Below are 27,654 nucleotides of genomic sequence, written 5' to 3' on the forward strand. Positions count from 1 at the left end.
CTAATTCTCAGAGTCTGTGTAGTCCGCAAGCCAGATTTCTAACCTGTCGCTCAGTCACCTGTTTGAATGACTGCCATTGCTGTGGTCCCAAGAGTGGCGGGCCATCATGCCTTGACATTCACTGAATGTCTGGAGACTCAATGTGTGTGTTACTTTCACACAGTCTCCGGCATCGTTTTGCTAAGTTCTCTTTTGCTTCGCACAAAAGGTCTAATCTAATCATCTTATACTTGTTCATCTCTGAATATTTGCAATCGAAGTCTTCACGCAAAGCAACAAAGAAAACACAATGGTTAATTGGAAACAGCCCGAGTCGGCCGACCGTCTCTTTGCAGCTCTCATAGTAGCCCACCCAAGCCTAAAGGTACGATACCTCCATCCTTAACTACTGTATTCCACTAACGCACCACCCAGCTGGATTACCATGCCATAGCCACCTACTTCGGTCAAGAAGCAACGTACGATGCAATTCAGAACCGTCTGCGGCGATGTCACGCTCTCGCTGAGCAACTCAGACAAGAGGCCTTTGACCGAGGAATAACGGACGTCCCTAGTGCAAAAGGACGAAAATCTACTACCGGCAGCATTGCCTCTCCTGCACCACGAACACCCCGTGTGGGCCGCAACGGAATCCAGAAACCTGTCACTTCTTCCTCGTCCCGAAGGAGACTCGCTCCCAGAGCACCTGCCAACTTGATAACGCCAACCCGAAGCGGAGCCGGTTCAAGCAAAGCAGGGCAGTCTATCATGGATGCAATCTCTCTTGAAGATGACATGCTCGCTGATGAGGAGACCGATATTAAGCCTACTGTCAAAGCGGAGTCTAGGTCTGCACAAGTCTCGACAACAGCAGGTCCTGCTTCTGACGGAAGCGATGTCGAGATCATTGAAGTACCTCCTTCGCCTCCGGCACATACGACGAGTAAGGTCGAGGACATTTATGACTCCATATCTGTCTTTCCTTCGTATCGCAGCTACAGCTTCAACAATGGGAACGGCTCGAATGTCAAAAGAGAGCGCGGACAGAGTCGTTTCATGGACTTCGACGATACGCCTGTTAAAAATACGAATCCTACTCCAGCCTCTAACGCCTTCAGCAGCAGTAGAAGCAACAACGACACCAGTCTCGGTCTATCCGGTATAGGTGGCTTCACTCATGGCAGTAGCTCGAGTTATGACATGGACGATCCGTGGGGAGCAGTTGCATGATGACTGGGGTTAGAATAGTATATCCCCATATTTATTGTTTCTGGAAGAAGTCTACCCACATTTGTGTTTGCATAATCCATTTAGTTTTCTTTGGTTTCGGTTCAAGAATTTTTTTTTTTTTTTCATGGCAAGGCATGTTCTATACTCTTTTCTACTGTTACTATTATAATATACTCTCTCAGTTGACTACCGTGCCTGACCTATAGTCCTTCAATGCACGTGGGTAATATCCAATGTCCATTCTGTTCAGTCGCTCCTCACACATTCTTACTATCCAACTTCATATATATTGTTGGTGCACCTAAAGTTAGACAAACTACACCCTACCCCACTATAGTCCATAGACTATAATAGTTTGTCAGGTCATTTAGCGCATCTACAGGTAAATATATACATATGATACTAATATTTGTATAATGTTGTGATAGCCTCCTAGTATGTACGGATTACGTAACTAAGCAGAACTGGGATGGATGTGCCTGGACGAAACAAGCCGCCGGTCAAATTCGTATCGATCTGATGCTCTAGAATTGTTTTAATGAAAGAGAAGGAAAGAAATGAAAATGACATAAAAGTGTGTGCTCCCTCAGGCTAGTTTGTAGATAGCATAAACGAATCTATCGATAATGCCCTGGCCACGGAGAACTGGGGCAGGAACCAACCACTTTATGCTAATCACCTCCAAATACGGATTAACTGACTACAGAATCAATGTCTATCCACTCTCTCCGTGAACAAAACACCTCGCTTTTGAATTTATTATCACATACTGCAGTGACAAATGACTTGACGCTAAGCTCAAAATCAAAAGACCCACGGCCCCACACTTACAGCCGAGCCGGCCGGGGCTTCAAGTCTGAGGTAAACACAACGTGATTGCTCAAGGCGAGAAGATTGCCCCTCTCATCTAATAGTTGCAAAGCAGCATCATACCGGCCATTGGAGACCTTGTTGGAGTTGGAGCGGACCATGACCCAGTCGGTGGACGGGTCGGGCCGTCTTTTGAACTCGATCGACAGACACAGGGTGGAGATCGCATATTTAGCGTAGAAATCCGGAATATGGGTCGCTGGTGGCTGCAGGGGCTTACCGCACGCGGCGTATTAGCACAAGCAGAAGTATGTTGGGAAGAACCGCGACTTACCAGGTCTGAAAGATACGCCAGATGTAACACGTCAGATAGTTTGGAGCCGTCGCGGAAGGACAGCCAGACCTCGCGGTTGTGGCCGCCGAGGCGGTGGCCCCAGAGTCCCTGTGGAGATCGTGGGGCGACCCAATTCATCTTCGCGGTCACAGGAGTTGAGCTGACGACGGGGTCGTCGATAGTAACGCATTCAGTGAGCCGGTCGGGGGGTGGCCGAGTGATGACCGGCCGCGTTTCCTGTGATAGGCCATTTTCTTTGCTAATATCGCCGTATGTGAAGATACCGAGAGTAGTAGTTGGATAGGAGTTTGAGTCCTCTCCCGGCTTAGAGGCACGCGCTAGTTCAACTTGTAGGACGGATTGTTTCTTGGACACTCGTAGAAGCGTGCATGTAATAATTGACGGGCCAGGATGAACCATGTGTAGAAACTGGACGAACGCATGAACGGGGTCAGGATACCGGCCTACGCCAAGTTCCTGGTCAAGGAACCTTTGACCGGCGGCCAGCATAAGCGCAGTGGAAAACCCCCCAAGGACAGAGCTGCTCTGGTCAACTCAGCCCGTCGAGTGATGAAGCAAGGATGCGGCGGTCAAACAGACATACTGTTGGGTACACCAGTCCCGTGTAATCTTCACGGCATATTGGTTCCGTGTCCCCGGGACGGAGGACAAAGAGGAGACCACATCCAGCAGGTTGGGTCGGGCTCGTGATGACATCCTTGCTCGGATGCACGTATAGCCGTCAAGTAGTATATATATATAGAGAGAGAGGGATTGTTTGGTCGGAGAGTGATAAAGGGGATAGGGGATTTGGGGAGAATTTCAATGCTTGGCTTGCGAGGACAGGCACGAGGGGTGGGAGACCCTTTTTGACCTGAACGTTGCTCCACGTAAGGGATCAGAAGAGTCTGGATTACCCCACAGGGCGAATGACATGGACGAAGCACTCACGGTAGGTTCACATGTCCCAGATGTACCACCTTAAACGCACGCGGATTTGACAAATCACGGCCCATGGCGGAGAGGCAGCCATGGGTTCGCGCAACGCACTAACGAAGATCATCGGCTGAAGTCTGAACCTCAATAATTAATTTCCCGGGCACTAAGCACTAGTTTGTCCATAGCAGGAGGGTAGCGAAAAAAAGGATCTGCCCGCCGAAGCCGAAGCAATCCAGGGCAGCCTAGCATAGCTCATAGCTCATAGCTCCCAACACGATGAGTGGAAAGAATGCATGAGGGAGCGCGTCGGCTGAACGGATCCGTCGAGCGGGAACGGGCGGGTAACTCTTCCGAGGGACATCAGTGCGGAGAGGCACTATGTAGTTGGTTAGAGAGTGAGACAAGCCGAGGTTGAAGTGTACAGCAGATGGGAAAGTGTGAAAGGTGAAGGAGGAAGAGGGGGAAGAGGTCGAAGGAGGAGAGGGGATGAGATGCCATTTGAAACTTGCCTTTTTTTAATTCCCATTTTGATTTTTCTTTTTTTACTTTTTCCCTTCCCAAGATGGACATCAAGAGCAGATCACGAGGCGATCTCCCGATGCGGTAATATGATACGCGGAGCCGACCAAAGTACTCCGTCGGCTTTAACCATTTTGGTGCTTCTCCTTTTCTTATTCGTGATTATCCCCATCTTTTTTGTCGGGAGCAAGAATTGCATCTTGTGCAATTGCCTGTATAGAAGCATTTAAACCCGGACTGCTTCCTCTCGACTGATTCAAGAAGAAAAGGTGGGTTCCAGGGGATAAAACCCAACCGGCATCATGCGATGGATCAGGGAATCGTTTGTACCCAACTGCCGATCACGTGGGCTGACGCGGACGCGGTGCGGGCGTCGCCTTAATCATTTTGCCTTCGCTCTTCCTCCTTCCGGTTCCCTTTTTCGGTTTTTGCCTCTTTTTTCGCCCGCATCCTCACTTTTTTATCTTCACTCTCCCCCCTCTATATCTTCTCCTCTCCATCCCCCCCCTCCTCCATCTCCTTCTCCTTTCCCTTTCTACAAGAGGTCTCTTTGGGCGCTGCTGGACTTCTTCGTTCGCTCGTTTCCACGAGGATCCGGCAACCCCCCAACCCCGCCGCCCGTTGAGCCATGAACCATCCTGCTACCACCACCCTTTTCACTCCCAACCCCATGCGGCCCGATCATGATCAATGGGGTAGCACACCACAATCTCCGAACAACCCCTCCCCGTCTGCCTCCAAAGCAGCCCTTATCGCCATTCACCAGCCGTCGGCATCGTTGGATCAATCTACCCCGATAGAGTCCCTTCCTTTCGCCGGCCGCGGGAGACAACTCAGCGTCCCCGAGCAAGTATGCCTGGTCAATCTGTGTGCGGCTGCCATGAACGATGATGATGCGCATAACCATCCGAAATCTTTCTGGATCAAGATCTCCAACAAACTTGAATTGCAGACTGGCCGCCGCTATTCCTGGCAGTCATGCCGCCGCCGGATCCAAACCTACATCTCCAAACGAAAGGCTCACTGGGAGGCGTATGCGAACGGTGATCCGTATCCGGGCGTAGATATCGATGCTGAAGTTTGGGACCTACTGACTTCTTGGTTGGCCAAATACAACACACCTCGGGATGTGACAGTCAAAGTGCCCCCTGAGGCCCCTGCTGCACTACCTACTCGAGTAGAACCCCCGCAGGTTCTGGAGCCCGTCCGGGTCGTGCCCGAGCAGGGGTTGGTACAGGTCTCGACGAAAATCGAGCGGGTTTGGGTCTGGCTGGACAGTCTCCCGCACGTGGAGGATATGGAGTCCATGAGAACATGGACGGGGTATGTCGATGCTCTGGCGGACTGGATGTCTCGCTCGAAAGTCCGGCGGGAGCGTCGATTTGTCTTCCAGAAAACCAAAACTGGCGAAGAGCAGCCTGAGTTTGGTGCGGACGGAAATCCGGACCCGGCTCTGGCTTATCTTCCCCAACCACCTCATCAGCCCTCTCTTGCGCTACACGATCCCTTACCAGGGAACAAAAGGCCTCGCGAAATCGACGATTCCTTTGCTGAGCGTCCTGCCCAGCGTATCCGTGTAGACCCTGGGAGCCACCCTTCCGGCACTCCTTATGCCGAAGAACAGGTCGACAACGCTCACCTGAAAAGGAAGCTTGTCGAGTCTTACTTTGAAAGTACCTTCGGCAAATTGATTGACCGGTTATCTGCTCGATTCCGGGCCCAGGGTGCCAAACAGCAGGACGCCCCTGGGAGCTGCGAAGCGATAATGCGCGATCTCTTCAAAGATGTCGGAGTGGCGGTTGCAAAAGCGTTAGTCCGAATGGATGAGCCTGCAGTTCAAGATCAATACCCGAAATGATTCGAGCACATATTTCAGCATTTAGCGAGTTTTTCTGCACATTGATTTTTACGCATCTACTTAATGCTTTATGGGTGGTCCTGTCATTTTTTGAGTTTGCATTTTCTACTTGTGTGACTTGGAACGTTTGCTCTGCACGTTTGCATCATTTATGTCTATTCATATCTTCTTTGTTCTCATGAGCAGCTGATTGCCCTAGAGATACCCTTTGCATTTGGAGCCCGGATGTCATGTCTTATGTCGGTTTATTGTTTGAGGTTACCTTACTTGAGTGAGCATATTTGCATCTTTGTTATTTATTGTTATTGCACATATAGCATACATAGGATGAATAGAATGGACAAAAATTTGCTTTTTCTCTTTGATTATGCATCCTATTATAGCATCCAAGAAGGGTCATCAACATCTGTATGCCACTAAGTATACCCCACGCTCTAAGCCCCACAGCGATGCCACAGTCCTTCAATTGTCCACCTTTGTCAGATCAAGGCAAGATGGTGTGTCATCTCTCGATGCACGCCCTCATCTCTCACATTTACATGGAAGCCATCCGTATCAGCCTGGATTCTCAATGGTACATCTATTTATGCACCTTTCAAACAATATATGGTATACACGTGTGCGGCGGTATCTGTCTATACTATCGATCTACTTCTGAAGATAACTTCTTGGCTCCTATGATTGTCCACTCCAACTCCAACGATGAGTCCCGCCGAGTGTCGAAATGTCTACACAAACTTGTTCGAGGAGAAGACATACCGAGCACGACTCCTCTCACTGCTTTCTCGAGACGAGTGCGCTGCTCTACAAGACGCCTATCTGACGTCCCTTCCGAGTGATACCTGTAAGAGGAATCATCGGTACCGGAGTAAGGTGACTGAATTGCCTGTGTATATTGTATGTTTTTGTGGGGAATGAGCTCTGGGGCAGAGAAGATATTCCTGAGTTGAACCAAGCGGTGGTGTTTGGACATACCCTACTCCATTATGGCGCAGACAAGGGGCTGGGAGGAGAGGGCGCGCCGCGTGTATCAAACCCGGCGTTATATTTACGTTTCGGGCGTGGCTACTCAGTTTTATTGGAAATGGGGACTAATAGCACTTTCATTGGTCGCAGCTTGTGGGTGTGGTTCATGGTATTCTTTGCTGTCAGTTAGCCAGAATACAATTACCCAGGACCTTGCCATGGAATGCCCGGGGCCATTCCGGCAGCACAATTTCAAGTGATGCCATGGTATGATGCCTAGTAGGGCAGCTGATATGGTTGCCGGCGTTGAAGGAGACTTGAACAACTCGTTCCGCAAAGGCTTGACGTCGCTCTGTGATCCTCCGGGGGTGCAACTCCCCCGTGGGTACGAAGATCTAAGGTCTTACATCAAGGGTATTGCGGCTTTCTATGCCTGCTCAGTCATGACAGGGCCAGGCCAGGCCGTGGAGGATGATATGGTGGGGGAAAATATAGCCATGCACCAGAGCGAAACGCGTCTGCAGCCTTGCCCGTCCGGAAAGCATGCGTTGGCAGCATTGCACAGGTGAGATGTCAAATCACACACCTGCTTGTATGGTGTGCCGTCAATCAACGTTCCAAAAATCCGAGGACTCTGGCCAAGAAGTCGAAGGGTCGGAGGGAATTCAGGGGGCTAGTGTGCAAGCCAATTGGTATTGTGAAATGAATGATGACAGCTCTGAATGTTGCGAAGAAGCCAGTGTCAGTGTCATAAATTAACAGTCCTGGGAAGGCTCGGGCCAATATTGGGTATATCGGGTAGAGCTTTGGGGTTAGCACAAGAAGGTTCTCCAATTTTCGACTGCTCCAATGAAACTTTGGAGGAAGGAGGGGGAAAGGCATACACAGTAGCCTAGCAAGGATCCTGGCATTGAACTGAAACAAACTTACTTGACTTAGTTACTGCACCGAAGCAGCGCTGAGAGAAGTGGACCGAACCACTCACTACTAGCGTCTGAGCTTTCTAGCCTAAGTAGCATCGTACCACATCTCAGCTTGTGGCACCGTGGAGTGCATATCCCCATGGGGAGACGCGGAGGAGAGCACCAGAACGTAACATTAACAATCAGATAACGTCGATCATGAGCCGAAGATTATTGAAGCCTGGATTGTGGAGAGGGGAGATTGATGCTGCACAGCAGTGCTGTGGAAGGAGTAGTACGTAGTTGCGAGAGGAAGTCAGGCTGTGGGGAGTCGGCGTGGGGACGGCAGCGGCAAGCGATGGGGATGTGGGTGTTTTGAGTGAGGCCACCGGTGGGTGATGGGGACGAACTGCCAGACGGATCAGGCAACTGCGGTCTGCAGCGCAACTTTACACGGTTATGGTCTGATTGACTGGTCCTTCTATGCACAGTTCTAGTGGGGATACAGTTGTCTCTAAGGAAGATTGGACCCGATAGCCAGGCTCCTTCCCACGTAAAGCCCCCGGTTATCTATATACGACCTAAGTCACAACCCAAACCTCTATGTAGCCGTATGATCAGATGGTCACCAGGACCTAACGCCAAAAATGCTAGACAAGAAAGAAAACACGCTGTATATGCGAACCAGTTACCACCTAGTGGCAAAGAGTAATCCACTGATCAATAATTTCCTCCATGTCATGTGCAATGCCCCATTGGGAGAACATGCAGCGGAACAATTTCTGCAGCGAGTTCATCTCGTACAACAGATTGCGCACCGCTCCCATGCCAGGGGGGGAGTCAGTACGTCCCTCTTCAACAAAGCGCCGTGTTTCAGAGCCAGTCGAGGGGCGAATGTTCTCGCAGCCAAGGTTCAAATCAGCGCGCGAAAGAAGGGCATCCTGCCAGACTATCGTGCGTGGAAGATGGATATTTGCCACACCAGCGAGGGAGAAGACAACGTATATCGTTGTAGCCGAGAACAAAGAGCTTGGCATGTGGATGACATGGGCCCTGCCTCTGGGTAGTTGTTCGACAATGTCTTGGATTGCAATAGCGTGCAGTAAAGCACGACGAGCGTCCTCGGTATTGACCCATTTGGCCATGTCGAATCCTGGCTTGATGGTCCGAGAACCTCCGGAAACATGCTGAGTGATGTCATATCGAGAACAAACATGCCTGCAGAGGACCGTGGAGTTGATCATGGTGTCGAGACATATCGTATGCCAACGCAGAAGAACCTCAAGACGTTCTGGTGCAGAGAGATGGATACTCATAGTAATAGTCTCATGCACTTGAGCCAATGCTCTCCGGACGTCAGAACGGCCGGGAACCCCCACGGCAGCAAGATCTCTTTCGTCTGAATCCGAAACAAGAGACTGGAGACCTTCTAGGACAACGCGTAATGCAAAGGCAGAAAATTGGAAGTCTAGAGGCCGAAAGCTCCCAATGGGAGGGAAAAGGGAGCGGAACACCAACCGGAAGGATGGTTGCTCCACCTTCTGAGCGCGCATGATAGCAATCCATTCATCGACATTACCGGCATCGAAGGCAGCTTCGCTGCTGGGAAGATGCAGAGGGTTGGCAACATGCCGGGTAGATGCACTGTCACCCGACATCTGCGCAACGAGGCCATCTAATATATGATAAGCGAGTAACGCGCGTTGTTGTATCTCTCGAGCTGCCCATGTGCGCCACTTGTATTCCTTTTCCGTGCTGGGGGCGTTTGGATAAGGCACATTTTCAATTGGAAAAGGGTCGGCATCCAGCATCCCACAGTGTCTTGCCCAAAGAAAGCCGAGCGGATGGAAGACTTGACTTGTCGTGCGGATAACCCGGTTCTATAATAGGAAACCGGTTAGTATTGATGGGGAGAGTGAACCTCGCAAGTCTATCTCACCTTAGACAAAGCACCGTATATCTGGCCAAGAAGAGCTGTAATGAGGAGCTGCACACCCTTGCAGGCGTCATGAGGGCCTCGATGTGTGATCATTGATTGCCACTAGACCAATGTAAGCATAGCTGTACCAGAGCGAGCGTCTACCGTACTTACAGAGGTTGCAATAGCAGTATGTGCCAAGCGCCATAAAGCCTCTCCCTTGGCTACAGAATCTTTCGGGCCCAAGTATAACGATCCCAATGCCATAGCATTGAGAAGGAGGGGATGGGTACACTCGCGAAACACGAAAGTTGCTCGATGTAGGACTGGGAACGTGGGGATGAACCGCACGAAGAACATGTGCAGACATTCATCTAAAAAGACTGATGTTATCGATGTCGCTTTGATTGCAGCTGTAACACTTGACGACTAGTAATTTTGAGAGTATCAGTAACGGGTACTTAGACTAAGAAGCCTGGGGAACACCCACCGAACTTGTCACCATCTCGGTAACGTCCCGCACGGCCTGGTGGCTTCCACCTGAGGGAATAGTGCCTATTGACGACCCTCTGTCGTCAAACGAATTCGGTGACCCGAAATTCATCCCATTAACATCTTGTACCACTGGCGGGAAGGGTAAAGCCCCTAATGGCATTTGCCATTGGTCGGTGGCATCGGATGACATGATACTTTGGAATAGGTTCTCAGAGTCAGGCCAAATCAGGGAGAAATCGAGATCGGAGGCTGCATGTTGCAGGCCCGGATGCTGCTCAGACTGGGACGTCTCCCATGCCTGATTAGATGCAGAGGTAGGAACTATGGGTGGCGCGGGGGCGCGACTGGCATCCCAGGGCAGAGCATCCAAAGATGTCGTCTGCGGAGGAACGTGTACGGATGATTGCTGCACTTGGGCCTGTTTGGCATTGGCCGCGCGGGTGTGAAGCTTTTCATGACGGGTCAGAGCGTCCTGGCGGGCAAAAGGTCGCCGACATTCTTTGCAAATGAATGGCTTCGATCCCGTATCTTAGGCGCGGCAAGTTAGCCATCATGACTTGCATTAATGACCTCCCACAATTCATTAGGGCGGAATGCAGTGGCGATCATGCCTGCTCAAGCAGAAAGAAATTCAACAATGGCGGTATGCTTACGGCAACGTTCATGTCTCTACAAGCCAGCATTAGTGATGTCTCCACACCGTGGGATTGGCACTAGGGGCAAGTTACCCTCAAATGTTCTGCCTTAGAAAAGCCCTTTTGACAAACACGGCAGATCAGTGTCTTGACCGCCGATGTGGTGGTGGTGGTAGGGGATGATGTGGTGGTTTGTGGCATGGCGACTAAAGAAGCCATAAAAATAGATAAATCTAGATCAAGTTGATTCCAACTAACAATGACATACAACCCATCCACGTTACCCAGCCAGCAAGATAGTCCAAGCAAGGGCCAGCCAGCTAGCCAGTCGCCACGATAAAGTGGTGATAAGGAGGGATAAGCCAAATAAGATACAGACTGGGGGCGAGAGGGGGGGGGGATTTCGTGGAGAAGCAGGAAACTAAGCGGGTGGTTTTGTGTCAACAATGGGGGAGAGGAGAAGCCGGCCTGAATTGTGGGGCAGAAAAAGCAGTGGCAACGCTGTTGCCTTGGCTCTTGGCACGTGGACGTCACAGAACCGTATCGGTACACGGCGGCCGGGGTTATTTGCTTTGTAAAAGCGCTAAAGTCTGTGAGTTCTTTACGTGTCACACCCCGGCACTTGTTAGCGGCTCTGGGAGACGTACTGGAGTTGAAAGGCCGAGTCGTTAAACTCCACTCAAACTCGCTCTCTACTCCAGACCCCGTGTCTAGTGTCTACGTATATAGTGTGGGTACTTTAGCACCCACCTGATCTTGACTCGCAGTAGCACCCTGTAGTCCCTAGTAGACTAGTAGTACGAGACGCGTCCTAAACCTCCTTTCCCACAAACTGACTGATCACACCTTGTTTCCCTGCCCCTGACATCTGCATAGAGCAGATGCAAGTTTGTAGGGCGTATTATGAGGTACTAGTGTTGAATAGCCCACACTCCCCCCAGGCAGACATAAAAATCAATGCCTGGTTACACAGTGATTTCATCATCACACGCTGAGATCTGCCCGAGCAGTTATCGTCCGCAGATAGTTAGCTTGACGCCGACTGCTTAGCCAAACCCTTTGTAATCCGTTTAACTCGGCAAAGTTGGCCCCAAATCTGGTCAGCGGAATAACCGAGATTTGGAGGCGAAACATTGGTCTACCATGTCTCCTCCCGGGAAGGAGCGCATCCACTCCAAAGACTTAACCCGCCGCCGACATGGCCGAATGGGTCGCTACTAGAACCATTCTGGATTCTGGATCCCCCGAGTCCTCCGTAGTCGGGCCCTCGGTTATGTTGCTTCTGGCGGCGATACACACTCTTTGGCTTGGTCCGGCCAATGAGCGGATCATGCGCTATCCCCAATGACAAAATATAGTGACCATTGTTGCTTTCGTGACTGGACTGTGCCGTAGGGAATCCTCCGCATCTTCCCCACGAGTTGCCCCAACAGTACGCGGGACTCGCGGGACTCGTCACTTCCAGGTTTGAACATCCCCCAGGAAGGGTACCAACAGCACCCCCGGTGATAGGTCAATCTCCCGGTGAGCGTGGAACCCTCCTTCTTCCCCCCGGTTAGGAACATTTTGTGTGAACCGATTAGTTGCATAGGGAGGCAGGGCTCTTCCCTCTTAGGCATCACATTGGGTTCCTCCATCTCCTCCTCCTCTCTGTCATTCTTCGTTCCCCTTTTCAGACTCTTGAGACAACCTGCATTTTTTTTGATATCTCAAGTGTGTCGTGAGTCTTAGAAAGAATTGCCACTTGCCTTGTCCCACAAGCTCCCTAGTTCAGGGTTTTGCTTTTCACAATATGTCTGGGGCCATGGAGATGCACCCGGCTCAGACGCCTGCAAAGGAAGATGTCGACTTTGTAGAGAGCACAGAAGCAGGCATCCCATCGACATATGCAGACATCGTGTCTTCTCACCTTTCCAAGGCACACCGTGACTATTTGATGGAACGTCATGGAACGCTGGAACTCGATCCTATCCCCAGCATGGATCCTGCGGATCCTTACAATTGGCCGTCGTGGAAGGTAAGCGTTGTTGAATCACCTTTTTGCAGGGTGTTAAGAGGTTTCGTGGACAAGGACCATGCTAACGGCTATTGTCAACGGATTTTAGAAAATTGCAAATCTTCTCCTAGTAGCGTTTCATGCGTGCATGGGCACTTTTGCGGCTGCAGGCATCATCCCGGCTTATCAAACGTATGGTCTTCCAGGAACCTTTGTATTGCCCTCAGTCACTGACCATGAGACCAGAATTGCGAGTGATTTCGGTGTTTCGGTGAACGACGCGAGTTATTTGACCTCCATCCAAATTGCAGTCCTGGGTGTAGCACCGATTTTCTGGAAACCGTTATCCAACCGCTGGGGACGTCGCCCTATTTTCCTCCTTTCCTTAATCTGCAGTCTCGTCTGTAACGTAGGATGTGCGGAAAGCACTAGTTATGCGTCCACGGCCGTTTGTCGGGCTTTGCAAGCTTTTTTCATTTCCCCTGCCTCAGGTGAGACGCCTTTCTTATTCTCATGACCAGACGTGCTAACGGCTGCGGAAGCGATCGGAAGTGCGGTGGTAATGGAGACGACATTCAAGAAGGACCGAGCACGGTACATGGGTATATGGACGCTATTGATTACGCTGGGAATCCCCAGCGGACCCTTCATCTTTGGCTTCGTTACGTATCGGTTGGGCTACCAATGGATTTACTGGATCCTGGCAATCGTAAGTGTTCCCATGTCCCGGTCGGGTTACTGGTGCAACGAAGAGATTATCGCTGACCAAATTTCAATATTCAGATCAACGGTGTGCAGTTCATCTTGTATCTCTTTTTGGGTCCAGAGACCCGGTATATTGGAGGCGACCATAACCCCGAACAGCCCGCTTGGGTACGGGAGTATGCCCAGCTCTGACGCATTGACCCCTCTCCCTTGTCGTTCAAGGAGTTCTTCAGACCCCTGGGCATGGTCACACATCCTTGTGTTGCCATCCCCACTGCCGCATACGCCATGGTGTTCTGTTTGGGCAACGTAATGACCACTGTGGAAATACCCAGTTTGCTGCAGACTAAATTCGATTTGAATGCCGAGCAGCTCGGACTTCAGTTCCTGGGTCCTATCATCGGATCTCTTTTGGGTGAGCAGCTTGGTGGTGTGTTGTCGGATCGCTGGATGAATTTACGTGCAAAGAAAATCCACCGCAAGCCGGAACCCGAATACCGCCTGTGGCTCAGTTACATCGGATTTGTTCTGTGCATTGTGGGCTTGATTGTATTCCTTGTCTGCACCCAAGAGTCGACGGAGGGTCACTGGAACGTAAGGCCGGTGGTCGGCATCGCCATCTGCGCTGGTGGCAATCAAATCGTAACCACTGTTCTTGTCACGTATGCAGTGGACTGTTACCACAAGGAAGCAGGTAGCGTCGGAGTATACATCACGTTTGTCCGCCAAATTTGGGGATTCCTCGGACCGTTCTGGTAAGTATTGGATGCATCTCTGTGCTGGTCACATATGGCAAACGCTAATCGATATCGTTCAGGTTCCCATCCATGTTCTCGAGTGTTGGTATAGCACCGAGTGCTGGCATTTGTGCGGCGCTCGTTGCGGCCGTCAGTATCATTCCGACTATGATCGTACACTGGCAAGGACGGAGCTGGCGTCCGCCCATTGAAGAATAAACCGATGACACGAATCCCCTTTCATCCTCGTTTGCGTTATTCCTCCTTTATTTCCAACGTTGCATATGTTGTTTTTTCCTTGGACGATTTGGCGTGTTGCTTTCGGAGACGAATATGGCGAGTATAGAACTCCTAGACGTTAGATATAGATGGCGAGCATGTATATAGACGCATGAAGATATGAGCGTGCACAGCAGCGAAGCAATCGAAGACACAATATCTGAATCTGAATCCCCAATCGAAGTGTAAAGGAATGAATACAACGAAAAGAAGAATTATCAAAAGAAGTACAGTATAGTATAGAAGTATAGAGGAAAGGTTTCAAGCGAAAGGGAAAAAAGAAAAAGAAACCAAAAGACCCAAGGGCTAAAGACTTTATCCCTATCAGGTCCCGCCGTAGTTATATACTCACTCCGAAAAGAAGTAGGGACGGGAATGGAACTAAAACCCACATCGAATAAAAAAAACTCAGCAAGAGTTTTAATTAGTCTAGTAGAATAACTATTTGATGGATCACGGCAATTTCGATTCGAGAGCTGCCAAACGATTCCCCCCGAAATGTGGCCCGTCCGATATCATCAAACCATACTAACTATCGGCAAAGCGAAGGGGGAATGAATAGCACCCGGGAGTGGTGTGGTTGTTGCTGCTAGTGTCAGACCACGCTTACAGTGTGCAGTTTAGTGTTGGGCGGCTGCCCGATCGGCTAGCCCGATGTCCGCCGATGTTGCTGCTATCGGGAAGGATTCACGGCGTCCGGTTCGCTACTTACGAATTTACGGAGTACGGGCACGGGATTGATGGTATGGAGGATTAACCGGGATTTCTTATTATCACTTTTCTTTATTTAAAATTCTTATTTATATTTTATTGTACAGAGACAGGAATGTAATCCCTTTCCTGATCTACAAGCTGTCAGGGATACTCAGCACATGGCCCGGTTACTTGGCTCCTCAGGTATTGACTACTGACTGGCCAGCGTGCAAGGTTACTCCCGAAAGTTGAACCACAAAATTCCGGTTCGGACTGGTCACGCAGCGCTCGGCATCGAAGCGGAATAGATTTACTCCGCTAGGATAAGATTTTATCCTCTCCTGCAGATGTTGACTGATTTTGTGATGTGAGTCGGCAATTCGTGGTTCGGTCTCTGAGTAGCTTTGCATTTTGAGGACGAGTTTCGTTTATCCATCTATGGAGTGATGGTAGTGAAGGGATGGGTAAGGAGTTACACGGGGAAGAAGACTACTTCGATTATACGGATTTTTGTTGTTGTTGTTTCCATGGCGGTTTCTGGGTGTTTAAGGATTCTGTATTTAGTGCCTGAGGTTTGACTTGAACCTAGGTGCGTTAAGTTCCAGGCTTATTTCCTTTCCTCCTTGTCAGCTGCCTTCTTCTCCTTGCTTCTTGTCTTCCGGCCTGCAGCAGCTAGACTACTGAATTCATGGGCAGTGCTGGGCAAAAGCTTGAGAAGTGGCTGATTGTGGGGACATTAGTCAGCGTGGGGTGTGGATGTGGGTGGTTTGCCTCCCACCTACGTCTTGTTGGGTTTGTTGTCATTCTCGGAGGATGATTGCGACAATGTGATAACTCCTTGCATCATAGGACATGTCACCTGGCTTAACTATAGGTACGCATGTATGTATTGGAACAATGAACCTGTTCATTGGTATCCGTACAGTATATACATCTCTATGCTATTCTTGTAATATGGCTCATCATAATCCGTAAATCCCCGCCCGTCTCATAGTACCATTATCATATTCATGCCTGGTTTTCAATCTTCGTGATGAGGGTGCCGACGTGGGGCTGCAGCTCGACGGCGAACTCGTCGCCATGCTTGAAGAACTCCTTGGGGTTCTTGGCGGCGCCAACACCGGGGGGAGTACCGGTGAGGATGATAGTTCCCGCAGGCAGGGTGGTGCCCTGGGACAGGAAGCTGACGAGCTGGGGCACGTTGAAGATCAGATCACTGTTCGGAGTTGCTGGTCAGCTTTTATCCTGGTGCGCATCATGGAAAGCAGTATAAGAAGAGACATACGTCAAGGGGCAGTCCTGAAGGACCTTTCCGTTCTTCGATCCACGAATGTGGAACTTGCTGGCATCGGGGACCTGAGCGGCGGAAACGAGGACGGGACCTGCGAGAGTTCATCCATCAGCACAAAATGCAATATCATTTTAGTATTGAAGGTGGGCTAGCTATACCGATTGGGCAGGAGGTGTCGAAGCCCTTGGAGAAGCACCATTGGCTCTGGTTCATCTGGTAGGTGCGGCTAGAGATATCGTTGGCCGCGGTGTATCCGAGCACGTAGTCCAGGGCCTCAGCCTCGCTGACATCCTTCGCATCGCGGCCGATCACAATGACCATCTCCGACTCGTAGTCACCCGTGTTGTCAATCTGGGTGAGCTTGGGCAGAACGGTCGGGGCGGGCCAGGGGTCGGACAGAGCAGTCGAGGGCTTCATGAAAAGAGTAGGAACATCGGGGATGGACAGCTTCATCTCAGCAGCGTGGGAGACATACTGCGCAATCAGTTAGTTTCTTGCTCAACCGAAAGGCGACTATGCTGCGATGAATGAGAACTTACGTTCAGTCCAATGCATCGGATGGATCCGACTTCGCTCTGTGCCAAAGGCGAAAGCACGCGCTCAATGGTCTCGGTCGTGTCGGTCTTCTGGCCGGGGTTGAGGACGGAGCTACCGGAGAAGGGGCGCACAGCGACATCCTTGCCCTGGTAGACGGCCAATCCAACATCCACTGCGGCATCGACGGGCTCACCGATCAGAACCTTAGCAGGGTTCGACTTGGGAACGAAGCGCACGAGGCCTGATTTGCGTTAGCAACACAGCTGCAGTAGCAAGATCGTGTCCACATACGCGAGAAGGTAGATGCGACCTTAGACATGATGAGTTATTGTGAGGGGGAAGAAGGAATTGATGAACAACAAAGATGCAAGACAGCGAACAGGAATCAATTGAGGCGAACTCTCTTTTGAAGTACAGTCCACGGGATATTTCTACCCCGATATCGTCGCGGGGTGCAGTTCTGGTGGCCGGCCGGGAAGCTCAGTGCGCGCGGGGTGGGGGGGGAAAGCAAAGTGGGAGGGGCAATCAAACTCACTGCCTTTGCCGGTGGGAACCAATCCATTTCTCAGCAGCCAGTCCGCATTCGACTTCTTTTGCAGGAACCAAACACTCGCTCCCCCTCCATGACTTGACTTCAACGCTCTGGATCTCCGAGCCTCGGGCGAAAGCCGGCGGCGAATACGCTAAACAGCCCACTTCCCCACGACAACGTGGGGATGTTGCCCGCGGCTTGTCGTGCCGGTTGAACTGCGAAATCGCATGCTCTTCGTTTAAAAGCGAACAGTGTCGCAGTTATCGAGTCTGTCTCCAAGTCGTTCAGAAAACTACTCTTCACACAATCTGCCACAATGTCTGCCCCCAAGGGACCTTTCAAGCTCGTCACTGTCAACACCGCTCCCGAGAGAGCCAAGCGCCTCATCGGACGGGTTGCTGAGGCCCTTTCGGACCGTTACACCATCATTCACATTGACAACTGCGAGAGTAAGTACTTGCGACTTTGAAACTCCTTGCAGGACTTAGTGATTAGCGGTACTGACCGAATCTGCGAACAGAGATCGAGGAAGTCGAGTCCAAGGTCAAGCAGCACATGCCCGATGTCCTGGTAAGCTCTCTCTTCATCTTGAGCTTTCTCTACAATGCGGGGTAAAGCGACTACTTTTATGATGGCATATGTCTGACTTCCTCCGCAGTTCAGCGCCTCCATGTGGTCCGCCGAGCAGGCCAACGAGATCCACTCCATTGCCCGTTCGATCAAGCCCGACATCAAGCTGCACGCTATCCCCGAGGGTCTCCAGGTCGAGCGCGGCCCCGACGCCATTGTTGAATACCTTTGCGAGAAGGTCCCTCCTCTCCTGGACGCCTAAATATGAGGTGTCAGTGTACCAACTTTAGGAATAAGCGGGGGATATCACGGTGGATATGACGACAATATCTATGTCTTGTATATACATTTACTTCGATGAAGCTCCCAGAATAGACGATTTACGATTTTGATTGTTGAATGTATATGAATGTATAAAAGGAGATTTACAGTAGAGTGTGTATTCTGACATGACAAGTATATTTGTAGAACAACCGAGCTCTCATAAAAATCAGTGGACTTGAGCTAGATTGGTGCGACGTGGGAGTAACAGCCAAGCTGGCCCTTGCGGTGTAAAGAAAAGGTGCATCCAACAAATATTGTTCTGACTGAATAACCAAACTGGCGATGTTCATCTCAGTTTGCAGATAGTAATTAATTCACCCGGATTTAGTTTCCCGGCTGTTTTCGAGTCGTACGACCATTCAGAGGCCTAAGCGTAAGTTAATAGTAAGCTGTTGCAGCGAGAGATTCCGACCAATATCCGAGGTGTAAGGTCCAACATGAACCATGAACTTCGTGGGTGGATTGGTACTAGTACTACCAATAGTACTAGAAACGATGATGCAATTAATCGATATATATTTTGAACCGAGATCAGATAAGATCCAATTACTCAAGCCCCTACAAACCATTACCACAATCGCCCATCATCAGTGCAAGGCCAGCAGTACAACATCGCACAAGCCAAAGGCTACCTTTCAGACCAAAGCAAACGACAATTCAACTCCGACATATATACCCCTGTCAAGCCAAGACACCCGGATATTGCTCCAAGCACGACAATCCCATTAAGCCGACGGGACAACGGCAAAACCACTTGCCAGCTGCTTAGTCATATACCCAAGGCAGCTGCTGATCTTCAATGCTTAAATGCACCAAACTCAAGATAAACCCTCAGATCAATCGCATTCCTCAGATAGCATCGTCATCACTATCATAATAGCCACTCACAATCATGCTCCAACCAATCCGTACAACCTTCCGAAGCGCCGCCCAAAGCGCCCGCTTATTCTCCACATCACGAGGCCTCCGAACAGACCTGTCCTACCAGGTGTTTGGCCCCGAGAAAGCCGATCTTGTTGATCGGAGTCCTATCATCTTCCTTCATGGGCTGTTTGGCTCGAAGCAGAATAACCGGGGTATTAGCAAGTATGCATCCCTTTTCCATTCAATTGCCCCCAGAAGACAAACACCCAGTGAATTGGAAAGCGACTAACCATCATGCAGAGCATTGGCACGTGATCTGAAACGTGAGATCTTCACAGTGGTGTGTAAACTAGTGATGAAGAAAAAGTATTTGGAATCAAAGTAGTGATTCAAATCGTGTTTGTTCTGCAGGACCTCCGCAACCATGGCCAATCCTTCCACGCCCAAGAACACAACTACTCCGTCATGGCCGAAGACGTGATCAAGTTCCTCCAGCAGCTGAAGCTAGACAAGGCGGTTCTGATCGGTCACTCGATGTACGTCATATCCTACTACTATGTACATGTCTCTGATTCTTCCCTCTACACACAATACCTTCAGAACCAACAGTAAAGACAAAACAAGATAAGGCGGCTAAACTAACGGAAAATAAATAGGGGCGCTAAAACCGCCATGACAGTTGCCCTTGATTCACCCAAGCTTGTCTCGGCCCTTGTACCGGTTGACAACGCCCCCGTGAATGCTCCCCTGAAGAGCGATTTCGGTCTCTACGTCCGTGGCATGCAGCATGTTGAGGCTGCGAATGTGACGAAGCAGTCTGAGGCTGATGAGATCTTGAAGGGATATGAGGAGGTGAGTAAGAGTAGTGAATCGCAAACCGAGCTTGATCTGTACATATCAATCGACTAACCTAATATGTGACAGTCCCTTCCCATCCGCCAGTTCCTCCTCACCAACCTGGTCCGCTCGACTGAAGACCAAACCATGAAGTTCCGTGTCCCGCTCGCCGTCCTCGGCGAAGCCATTCCCGGTATGGCTGATTTCCCGTACCGGGAGCCGGGATCTGTCTCGTATGATGGCCCTACGCTGTTTGTGAGGGGCACCAAGAGCAGATATGTGAGCGATGAGTCTGTGCCAACGATTAAGAAGTTCTTCCCCAATGCTCGCATAGCGGATGTGGAGGCCGGGCATTGGTTGATTTCAGAGAACCCTGAGGGATTTAGGCAAGGTGAGCAGTTCTGATCTATTTGGATTGAGTAGGATGGTTTGCTGACGCGTATGCTTTTGCTTCTTGCAGCTGTTCTTAAGTTCCTCCAGGAGGCTCCCTGATATGATAGCTACAGGCATGCTTGGTTTGATGGATGGATGTATAGACAGACAAGACAGGACAGAACTGACTCAGACTCCACTTGTACATTCTTGTTATGTGCAGGTCCCTTTCACCCCTACCTCCTTGACCCTGAAGAAAGAAAAAAGCAATGAACAGAAGAAAGTAAGAGAGGCCTGGGCTTACGTCGCCCAGGACCACAGAGAGAGTGAGGGGAAATAAATAAGAAAAGAAATTATTGACACGGGGATATCCAGCAGAATTGAAACCAACTTTTCTTCCTTTTCCTCAGACTAACGACTGATTCATAACATTCGTAATCTCGTAATGTGTACTGCTTCAAGAACACCATCCAGGGGGTAACTCTCAGCCTCAGTCATACACCTACAACCCCCTTTCAGTCAATTGTTATTATCTTGTCTGCTGCCTGCGCACCTTTATTCTTCTGTAATTTCCGCTTCTTTTGTTTCTTTTTGCGGCTTTTCTTGTCCGTTGATGGCGCGGCGTCACCTCCCGCTGCGGAACCCGCAGCATTGGAAGTTGGTGATTCGGGTCTACTTAGACTGGAACGCTCTTCGTCGGATGCATTAAACGTAACAGGCCGTTTCCTCTTCCGCTCTTGTAAAGCACGCGCTGGAGTGGATTCAGCTATACTCATGAACCTGGCGACTTCAGCATCCTGATCATTCCCCTCAGGCTCATCTTTCATTGCACTGATATTATCATCTTGCTGAGGCTCTTCTAGTCGCGGTGGTTGCTGGCTGCTCTCGACTAGCTTCACTAGGCCATCGACCCTTTCAGTTAGTCCTGTAAGGTTCTTCGACGTGGAGCCTTCGAGAAGCCTATGTTCTTCCACAACATTCTGGTACTTTTCAAGTGTGGAGGTCTCGAGTTGGCAAACACGGTCAAGCACTGCTTTGAGCTCATCTGGACAGGCTTTCAACATATTCAAGTCGTCTTCATTGCTTGATTGGATCTCGCAGAGTTTCTTTGCCAGGTCTTCTTGAGCCTCGACAAGAGCTTTGAGCTGATCGTGTTCCTCCTGGGTTTTGACGAGTTTCCCAGCCAAGGTTTTCTGTTCGTCAATCAGAGACTTGATTTGATTCCGTATATTGTCTTGTTGAGAATCAGAAAATCTCTCGAGTAGCTTTTTCTGTTCATCTGCCAGAGCCCTGACTTGATCTTGCAAGCCCTCCTCCTGATGTTCAGAAAGTCTTTTGGCCAGGGTTTCCTGCTGTGCGGCTAGGGTTTGGACTTGATCCGGTAGATCATTGACCTTCTGAAATCCAGAACAAATTTTCTCGAGTTCGGTTTGCTTTTCGGCAATGGCGTGGAGCTGCATATGCAAGTTATTTCTGCCTGTTGTCAGGTCGTCGTGGAGTAGTTGGTCCTTTGCCTCCCGCGACTCCACGTATCCGCTGAGTTTGCTAGTATGCTCGTCAATCTTTGCCGCCAGAGATGTCAGATCATTCTGCATTTGCCGTAGGTCATCAGCGGTGAGCCAACGGTTCTGATTCTGGGCGGTAAGCCGCTCCCAAACAGGGGCGAGTGATTGGGAGAGATTCGTCTGCTGGCTCCTCAGGCGATTCATTTCCTCCATTCGCAAAGCCATGTCTTTCTGTGTCTGCTCCACCAAATTCATCTGATTCACGTGCAGGCGCTCCGTTATCGCTTTCAATGGAGGAATGTCCCGCTCAAACCAGGCCCTAATAAGGGATATTTGCTCTGTCAGCTGCGCGGTTGATGGGTACATCTCTTGCATAGCCACCACCATGTGTTTCACAATGGTATCCGTGGATAGATTGTTGTACCGAGTCTCGAGTGAATGTAATGCAACCCGCAAAGTTTCAACCATATTTTGCATGTTCATAAGTCCAGACGCAATCCCTTGGATATGCGCCTGAACCCCAGCGGGATTCGCTACTGCCTGAGCTTGGCTCAGGCCCTTGAGCTCCTCACTGACTCGGACATAATCGCTCCTGATCTGTTCGAATTCCTGGGCACCCCTTTCCCACACCTTTTTGAGATCCTCGATTTCCTTGAATTGGAAGTCGTCTTTCATCTGTTGTATTGTTTGCAGTCCTTGTAGCTGATCCTCCATTTGTTTAATACGACGCTCGTGCTGTCCTGAGAGTTCACCTTCCAGTTTCTGTAATCGGGATGCCAGTTCTTCAGACATGACCGACGGCTCAGGCGCAGTTTCTACAGCAGGGGAGGGGACCTGGATATTCTTCTCTTCAACTGAAGTTAAGCGTGCAGCAAGAGATGTCAACGACCGTGTATTTTCCATGCTCCGGGTGTCCTGTTGCTGGCGATGATCGTCCAGGCTCTTGTTCATCTTATTCAGATAATCGGAGCATTCACGCTGGGACTTCTGCAAGACTTCGATCTGTTTGGTCAGGTCTGAGGTCTGCTTTCTTAACTCATCCATCTGTGCCTTGAAAGCGGCCGAGGTATTTTCTCGCTCTTTCGATGCCAACGCAGTTTCCAGCTCCGAGGTTATCTTGGTGACATGCTCAGCATTCTCTTTGGCAAGTTTCGCGTGGCTTGAGGTAAGCCTGTCAAGCGAGTTAACCTTCTCTTGCAGGGTCCGAACTGAGCCCACTTTATCCTGCACTGCCGCCATCTTGCCTTCCAGGTTGATATTATAGTCACGCAGCCTTGCGATGTCCTTCTGCGCAGTTCCCAACCCGTTCTTCGCATGTTGAACCTCATTTTGTAGTTGGTTTACCCTGTCCTCGGTTCTCGGGGGCTCCAGTGACATGATCGAACTAAATCTGGCTTTTAGAGCATTTTCCAGTTCTCTGTAGTTGGCGGCATGCTTCCGGAGGGTTTTATCAAGCTGAGCCAGATCAGCGTCCTCCGCCTCCTGGGACTGCTGGAAAAAAGCTGCAGTAGACGGAAAACTAGAGTGAACTTTAGCTTTCTTAAGCAGGGCATCAGTGGCCTCTCTCTTCTTTTTTAGTCTCTCCTGTTCGGATTTGCTGTTGGCAGCAATCACGGCGGCTTGGACCAGGTCGGAGATTCCACGTATAAATTGATCGGCAGTGGCATTTTGGGCATCGACGGGCGAGGAGCTTCCGACCGAACGGGATCCAGGCCTGAAGCGCGTAGGGGAGGCGCTTGAAGAAGCATCCGCAGAGGAAGGGTGGTTCAGGGGCGGCCTGGCTAAAGGCCTGGCGAGACGGGGGTCACGCGTAGTACCGGCGTCTGTATCCATATCACGACGTCACAAAGTTCAGTTGGCCTGACAATCAAATCCAATTATTTGACAACATCCCATGTGCCTTGCGTAACGTAGATGAAGGAAGCCAGGAGGGGACAATTAATAAGGGGTGGGATGAGGGGCTTGGGGTAAGACAAATACACGATAGATAGAAAAGGTAAACGTGATTGATTGAATTCAAGCCCCAAGTAGAAAATTGCCTACATTAACGAAACAACTGGGATTGAAGGCGGCGCGATAGCAACCGCGACATTGGCCAGACAACGGGGGAATAGAGAAGGTCGACAGGCCGAGTCCAGACGCATATCATTCTCCTTTTATTTTTTTTTTTATATATATACCTCGAGCGAAAGGTGAATGCGCAACTGTCAATGAGGGGACAAACGGAGAATTCCTGGCGCAGTCAAACCAAACCCGTTTGCGCTTAGAAAACAACGCGCCGGCAGAAAAAACGGTCAATCGCTCATTCTGCCGGGCGGCCTGCAAGGCGGCTTCCCGGCCAGCAGCTCTTTCGCCTGCTCTTCCACTCCGCGCTCTCTCAGGCTGGCCAAACCTCTCCATTTTTGGCTGCTCCCTTGACCTCCGTGGCTTTTCATCTGACCTGACAAGATATTTACGATCTGAAAGTCGTCGCGATGGCTGCTGTAAGTTCCAATTCCGATGAAATGCGTGGTGTTCGTCACCGCTGACTCTCCCCGACAGCCAATTTCTACCGTCGCGGAGACCAAGGAGCTCCGGGGTCTCAACCTCATCGCTGCTCATTCACACATTCGAGGACTCGGTGTCGATGCAGACAGCCTACAGCCTAGGGCTTCCTCTCAAGGGCTGGTGGGCCAGGAGAAGGCGAGGAAGGCTGCCGCAGTGATTCTGCAAATGGTCAAGGAAGGCAAGATTGCCGGTCGCGCGTTGCTGATTGCCGGCCCTCCTAGCACTGGTAAAACAGCCATCGCCATGGGTATGGCGCAATCCCTCGGATCCGATGTTCCCTTCACAATGCTCGCAGCGTCGGAGATCTTCTCCATGGAGATGTCCAAGACCGAGGCGCTCACGCAAGCCTTCCGCAAATCGATCGGCGTTCGTATCAAGGAGGAGAGTGAAATCATCGAGGGTGAAGTGGTTGAAATCCAAATCGACCGCAGCGTTACTGGTGTAAGTGAGGCCTTGGGTGAGCTCTCAATGACGAACGCTTCTGACATCAGTTGTCTTTTAGGGAAACAAACAAGGCAAGCTCACCATCAAGACGACCGACATGGAAACGATCTACGACATGGGAACAAAGATGATCGACTCAATGACCAAGGAACGAGTGATGGCCGGTGACATTATCTCCATTGACAAATCTTCGGGAAAGATAACCAAGCTGGGACGTTCTTACGCTCGGTCGCGCGACTACGATGCGATGGGAGCGGACACAAAGTTTGTCCAATGCCCTGAGGGTGAACTCCAGGTTCGCAAGGAAATCGTGCACACCGTCAGCCTTCATGAGATCGATGTGATCAACTCGCGGTCACAAGGATTCTTGGCTCTCTTCTCTGGAGATACCGGTGAGATCAGGAGTGAAGTGAGGGATCAGATTAACACCAAGGTGGCGGAGTGGAAGGAAGAAGGAAAAGCCGAGATTATCCCGGGAGTCCTTTTCATTGATGAAGTGCACATGCTTGACATTGAATGCTTCTCTTACATCAACCGCGCTCTGGAGGCGGAACTGGCACCCATCGTCATCATGGCTAGCAACCGGGGCCACGCCCGGATTCGTGGTACGACATACAGCTCTCCGCACGGTCTTCCCCTGGATTTCCTCGACCGCGTGGTGATTGTCAGCACACAGCCCTACTCTGCCGATGAGATTAGGCAGATTCTGGCGATTCGCGCCCAGGAGGAAGAGATCGACCTTTCTCCGGACGCTTTGGCGCTGCTCACCAAGATCGGCCAGGAGTCAAATCTACGCTATGCCAGCAACATCATCACCACCTCCCATCTGCTCAGCCAGAATCGTAAGGCGAAGGAGGTCAGCATTGATGACGTCCAGCGCAGTTACCGGCTGTTCTACGACCCTGCACGGAGCGTCAAATTTGTCAGCACATACGAACAGCGTTTCATCGGCGATCAAGGTGCCGTTAGCTTCATTGCTCCTACAAACGGAGATGCGATGGAGCTTTCATAGTCTTATCTGCCGTAGAACTTTTCAATGATTCTTGGTGCGTGGGGAAGCCTCTGCCATGATTAGACGGCACTGAGGCATGGGTCGCAAGGCTTACGGAGGACCATTTCCCGTCTTTTTATATTGTTCCGTTTTCGTTTACCAGATGAATTGCTTGGTGTATGATAATGCTGGCGCTTTTTCAAAACACATCTGTTGTGGGTACTGCGATATTGGGTCTCAACTTTGAAGAAAGAGCCTAGGCTCGAATGATAATGATGCAATTAATGTTTCCCAGCAGATGGTATTTGTAGATGCCAGTAGACGTAATTTTGTACGGTGCTTATGCAAATGTTGCTTCTCTCTGCCACGGACCCGTGTCTGTCGTCCTTCGGAACTCGACACCTTCGCCGAAGTAGCCCGCATTCTTCCACGACTCCATCGTCGCACTATCATATGGACCATGTGTGACGCCTCCGTCACGAGCGTCCGCCCAACGAAACTCCCACATTGCAGGAGCTTCTTCACTGGGCCCTGAGACCTCGGGCGACGGATCGACCCAGTCCTCTCCGGTTTCGCGGCGGTATTGCCTAGTGAGCATCTCGCGTTCAGTGTCGTAAATATCCGCCTGCCCTCTTGTCATAAGAATATCGGCTGCGCCTGTGATGGCATCAATCGCTTGCTTTCTAGCCGTTTCCTTGGGATCCTCTTCGGCCATTTCGGTATCCTCGTTCGCAGATTCTTGCTTCTTCCGGTTTTTGTTGCGATTCGTCTGCCATTTCGGTTTCTTTGGAGCTCCCTTGCCAATCCTTGCCAGCGCCTCCAAGATCGTCTCGCCTCGATCGAGGTATGAGATAATGGTCTTCAGGGCGTCTGATGTCAATACACTGTCATCTTGCCTATCCTTTTCTTTTCTCTCCTCCTCTCGCTTCTCTGCGGCCTCTTTGGCGCGACGGATATCCTTCTTTGACACGCCTTCTAGCCAGCTGTCATAGACCGCATCCGGGTCTACTGCTTTCCTGATGTAGTTGCCTTGGTCGTCGAATCTGCCCTCCTCTTGTTCGGTGCGCATGTTGAACGCGTCCAGTACTGGCGCATGCTTTTTCTTTGCGCCAGCGCCAAGCTCTTCATCCATTTCCTCATCGAGTTTTGCGCGCTCCTCATCTCCAACCTCGCTTTCGCTCTCGTCTTCATCATTGTCAACCTCGTCGGCGCCTTTGCTGAAATCTGCATGTACAGTTCCTCCGCTTTTGGATGAAGCGACTTGACCCTCGATTTCATCGTCTCGTAGGAATCGCACCGTTTTCTTGTTCTTGCGCAAGGCCTCATCGGCGTCGACCTCTTCTGCACCAAAATCCTCCTGCAGCTCGGCAAACATATCGTCATCTTCCGCATCGTGCTTTTCTCTGCTTGCTTTCGACTTGGCCTCGATGCGCGCCGAAAATCCTTCATTTTCACTGTCCGAGTCGTAACCATCAAGGTTGACCGCTTTGCGGCGAACTTGCTGCCCACGGCGTCCTATTTCGTCTGCATCCAGAACTGCATCGTCTTCCAGCGCATCAGGGGCAAGAGCGGAGGGATTTCGTAAGTCGAAGCGGGGCTTCTTGCTGGAGGCACCGTTCACATCGTCATCTTCGTGGTGGTGGGTGCGGGTGAAGTCTTCACCCGCTCGCTTGGGGCGTGGCTGAGAGGCGGACATGGAGCTGCGCTGTAAAACCAAGGTGGTTGGATTCTACGGATCCTTCCGGGGTATATGCATTGAAAATCGTAGTAATCTTGCTTCTGGAGAAGTCAAACGAAGAATATCAGCAGAGGGGTTGCGCGGAGCAGACCGAGCTGTCTGGGGTC

The 27,654-nt window shown here is 50.6% G+C and overlaps 12 protein-coding genes across 12 annotated transcripts; 7 read left to right on the forward strand and 5 right to left on the reverse strand.

Moving 5' to 3' along the window:
* Positions 1–289: 289 nt before the first annotated feature.
* On the forward strand, positions 290–1,209 carry BDQ94DRAFT_167263 (uncharacterized protein; the record flags this gene model as incomplete). Its single annotated transcript, XM_026770766.1, has 2 exons — positions 290–364; positions 415–1,209. 2 exons carry the CDS (start codon positions 290–292, stop codon positions 1,207–1,209), a joined length of 870 nt encoding a protein of 289 aa, XP_026630217.1.
* Positions 1,210–1,688: 479 nt separating this feature from the next.
* BDQ94DRAFT_137674 (thioesterase family protein) lies at positions 1,689–3,767 on the reverse strand. Its single transcript, XM_026765090.1, has 4 exons — positions 3,305–3,767; positions 2,958–3,227; positions 2,354–2,894; positions 1,689–2,294 (listed from the first exon to the last, which is right to left on the reverse strand). The coding sequence occupies exons 2-4, from the start codon at positions 3,068–3,070 to the stop codon at positions 2,037–2,039; spliced, it is 912 nt and encodes a 303-aa protein (XP_026630218.1). The 5' UTR covers positions 3,071–3,227; positions 3,305–3,767; the 3' UTR covers positions 1,689–2,036.
* A 46-nt stretch (positions 3,768–3,813) lies between these two features.
* BDQ94DRAFT_137675 (uncharacterized protein) lies at positions 3,814–6,034 on the forward strand. Its single transcript, XM_026765091.1, has one exon. The coding sequence runs from the start codon at positions 4,440–4,442 to the stop codon at positions 5,667–5,669; it is 1,230 nt and encodes a 409-aa protein (XP_026630219.1). The 5' UTR covers positions 3,814–4,439; the 3' UTR covers positions 5,670–6,034.
* Positions 6,035–6,643: 609 nt separating this feature from the next.
* Positions 6,644–7,560, forward strand: BDQ94DRAFT_137676 (uncharacterized protein). Its single transcript, XM_026765092.1, has 2 exons — positions 6,644–7,439; positions 7,520–7,560. The coding sequence occupies exon 1, from the start codon at positions 6,905–6,907 to the stop codon at positions 7,202–7,204; it is 300 nt and encodes a 99-aa protein (XP_026630220.1). The 5' UTR covers positions 6,644–6,904; the 3' UTR covers positions 7,205–7,439; positions 7,520–7,560.
* Positions 7,561–8,232: 672 nt separating this feature from the next.
* Positions 8,233–10,786, reverse strand: BDQ94DRAFT_167266 (C2H2 type zinc finger domain protein; the record flags this gene model as incomplete). Its single annotated transcript, XM_026770767.1, has 6 exons — positions 8,233–9,417; positions 9,477–9,578; positions 9,630–9,884; positions 9,946–10,478; positions 10,604–10,619; positions 10,679–10,786. 6 exons carry the CDS (start codon positions 10,784–10,786, stop codon positions 8,233–8,235), a joined length of 2,199 nt encoding a protein of 732 aa, XP_026630221.1.
* Positions 10,787–12,377: 1,591 nt separating this feature from the next.
* BDQ94DRAFT_157383 (putative MFS transporter) lies at positions 12,378–14,242 on the forward strand (the record flags this gene model as incomplete). The annotated part of the gene is made up of 7 exons (XM_026768734.1): positions 12,378–12,602; positions 12,691–12,773; positions 12,828–13,072; positions 13,124–13,290; positions 13,365–13,454; positions 13,509–14,041; positions 14,104–14,242. 7 exons carry the CDS (start codon positions 12,378–12,380, stop codon positions 14,240–14,242), a joined length of 1,482 nt encoding a protein of 493 aa, XP_026630222.1.
* A 1,134-nt stretch (positions 14,243–15,376) lies between these two features.
* BDQ94DRAFT_137682 (fumarylacetoacetate hydrolase family protein) lies at positions 15,377–17,279 on the reverse strand. The gene is made up of 5 exons (XM_026765093.1): positions 17,115–17,279; positions 16,826–17,064; positions 16,445–16,760; positions 16,281–16,377; positions 15,377–16,211 (listed from the first exon to the last, which is right to left on the reverse strand). The coding sequence occupies exons 1-5, from the start codon at positions 17,140–17,142 to the stop codon at positions 16,004–16,006; spliced, it is 888 nt and encodes a 295-aa protein (XP_026630223.1). The 5' UTR covers positions 17,143–17,279; the 3' UTR covers positions 15,377–16,003.
* Positions 17,280–17,371: 92 nt separating this feature from the next.
* BDQ94DRAFT_137685 (uncharacterized protein) lies at positions 17,372–18,317 on the forward strand. Its single transcript, XM_026765094.1, has 3 exons — positions 17,372–17,804; positions 17,876–17,925; positions 18,014–18,317. Exons 1-3 carry the CDS (start codon positions 17,672–17,674, stop codon positions 18,185–18,187), a joined length of 357 nt encoding a protein of 118 aa, XP_026630224.1. The 5' UTR covers positions 17,372–17,671; the 3' UTR covers positions 18,188–18,317.
* A 656-nt stretch (positions 18,318–18,973) lies between these two features.
* On the forward strand, positions 18,974–20,768 carry BDQ94DRAFT_137688 (putative alpha/beta hydrolase). The gene is made up of 6 exons (XM_026765095.1): positions 18,974–19,335; positions 19,414–19,453; positions 19,525–19,649; positions 19,770–19,965; positions 20,038–20,341; positions 20,411–20,768. Exons 1-6 carry the CDS (start codon positions 19,142–19,144, stop codon positions 20,440–20,442), a joined length of 891 nt encoding a protein of 296 aa, XP_026630225.1. The 5' UTR covers positions 18,974–19,141; the 3' UTR covers positions 20,443–20,768.
* Position 20,769: 1 nt separating this feature from the next.
* BDQ94DRAFT_137690 (uncharacterized protein) lies at positions 20,770–21,762 on the reverse strand (the record flags this gene model as incomplete). The annotated part of the gene is made up of 1 exon (XM_026765096.1): positions 20,770–21,762. A coding segment is annotated over exon 1 (545 nt), but the record flags the coding sequence as incomplete, so codon positions are not given.
* A 2,539-nt stretch (positions 21,763–24,301) lies between these two features.
* rvb2 (RuvB family ATP-dependent DNA helicase reptin) lies at positions 24,302–25,830 on the forward strand (the record flags this gene model as incomplete). Its single annotated transcript, XM_026770768.1, has 3 exons — positions 24,302–24,310; positions 24,369–24,815; positions 24,877–25,830. 3 exons carry the CDS (start codon positions 24,302–24,304, stop codon positions 25,828–25,830), a joined length of 1,410 nt encoding a protein of 469 aa, XP_026630227.1.
* A 160-nt stretch (positions 25,831–25,990) lies between these two features.
* BDQ94DRAFT_106619 (GYF domain-containing protein) lies at positions 25,991–27,613 on the reverse strand. Its single transcript, XM_026763470.1, has one exon. It carries the CDS (start codon positions 27,503–27,505, stop codon positions 26,150–26,152), a length of 1,356 nt encoding a protein of 451 aa, XP_026630228.1. The 5' UTR covers positions 27,506–27,613; the 3' UTR covers positions 25,991–26,149.
* Positions 27,614–27,654: the final 41 nt, after the last annotated feature.

This window comes from Aspergillus welwitschiae (genome assembly GCF_003344945.1).
Source record: "Aspergillus welwitschiae strain CBS 139.54b unplaced genomic scaffold BDQ94scaffold_5, whole genome shotgun sequence".
NCBI classification, from domain to species: domain Eukaryota; kingdom Fungi; phylum Ascomycota; class Eurotiomycetes; order Eurotiales; family Aspergillaceae; genus Aspergillus; species Aspergillus welwitschiae.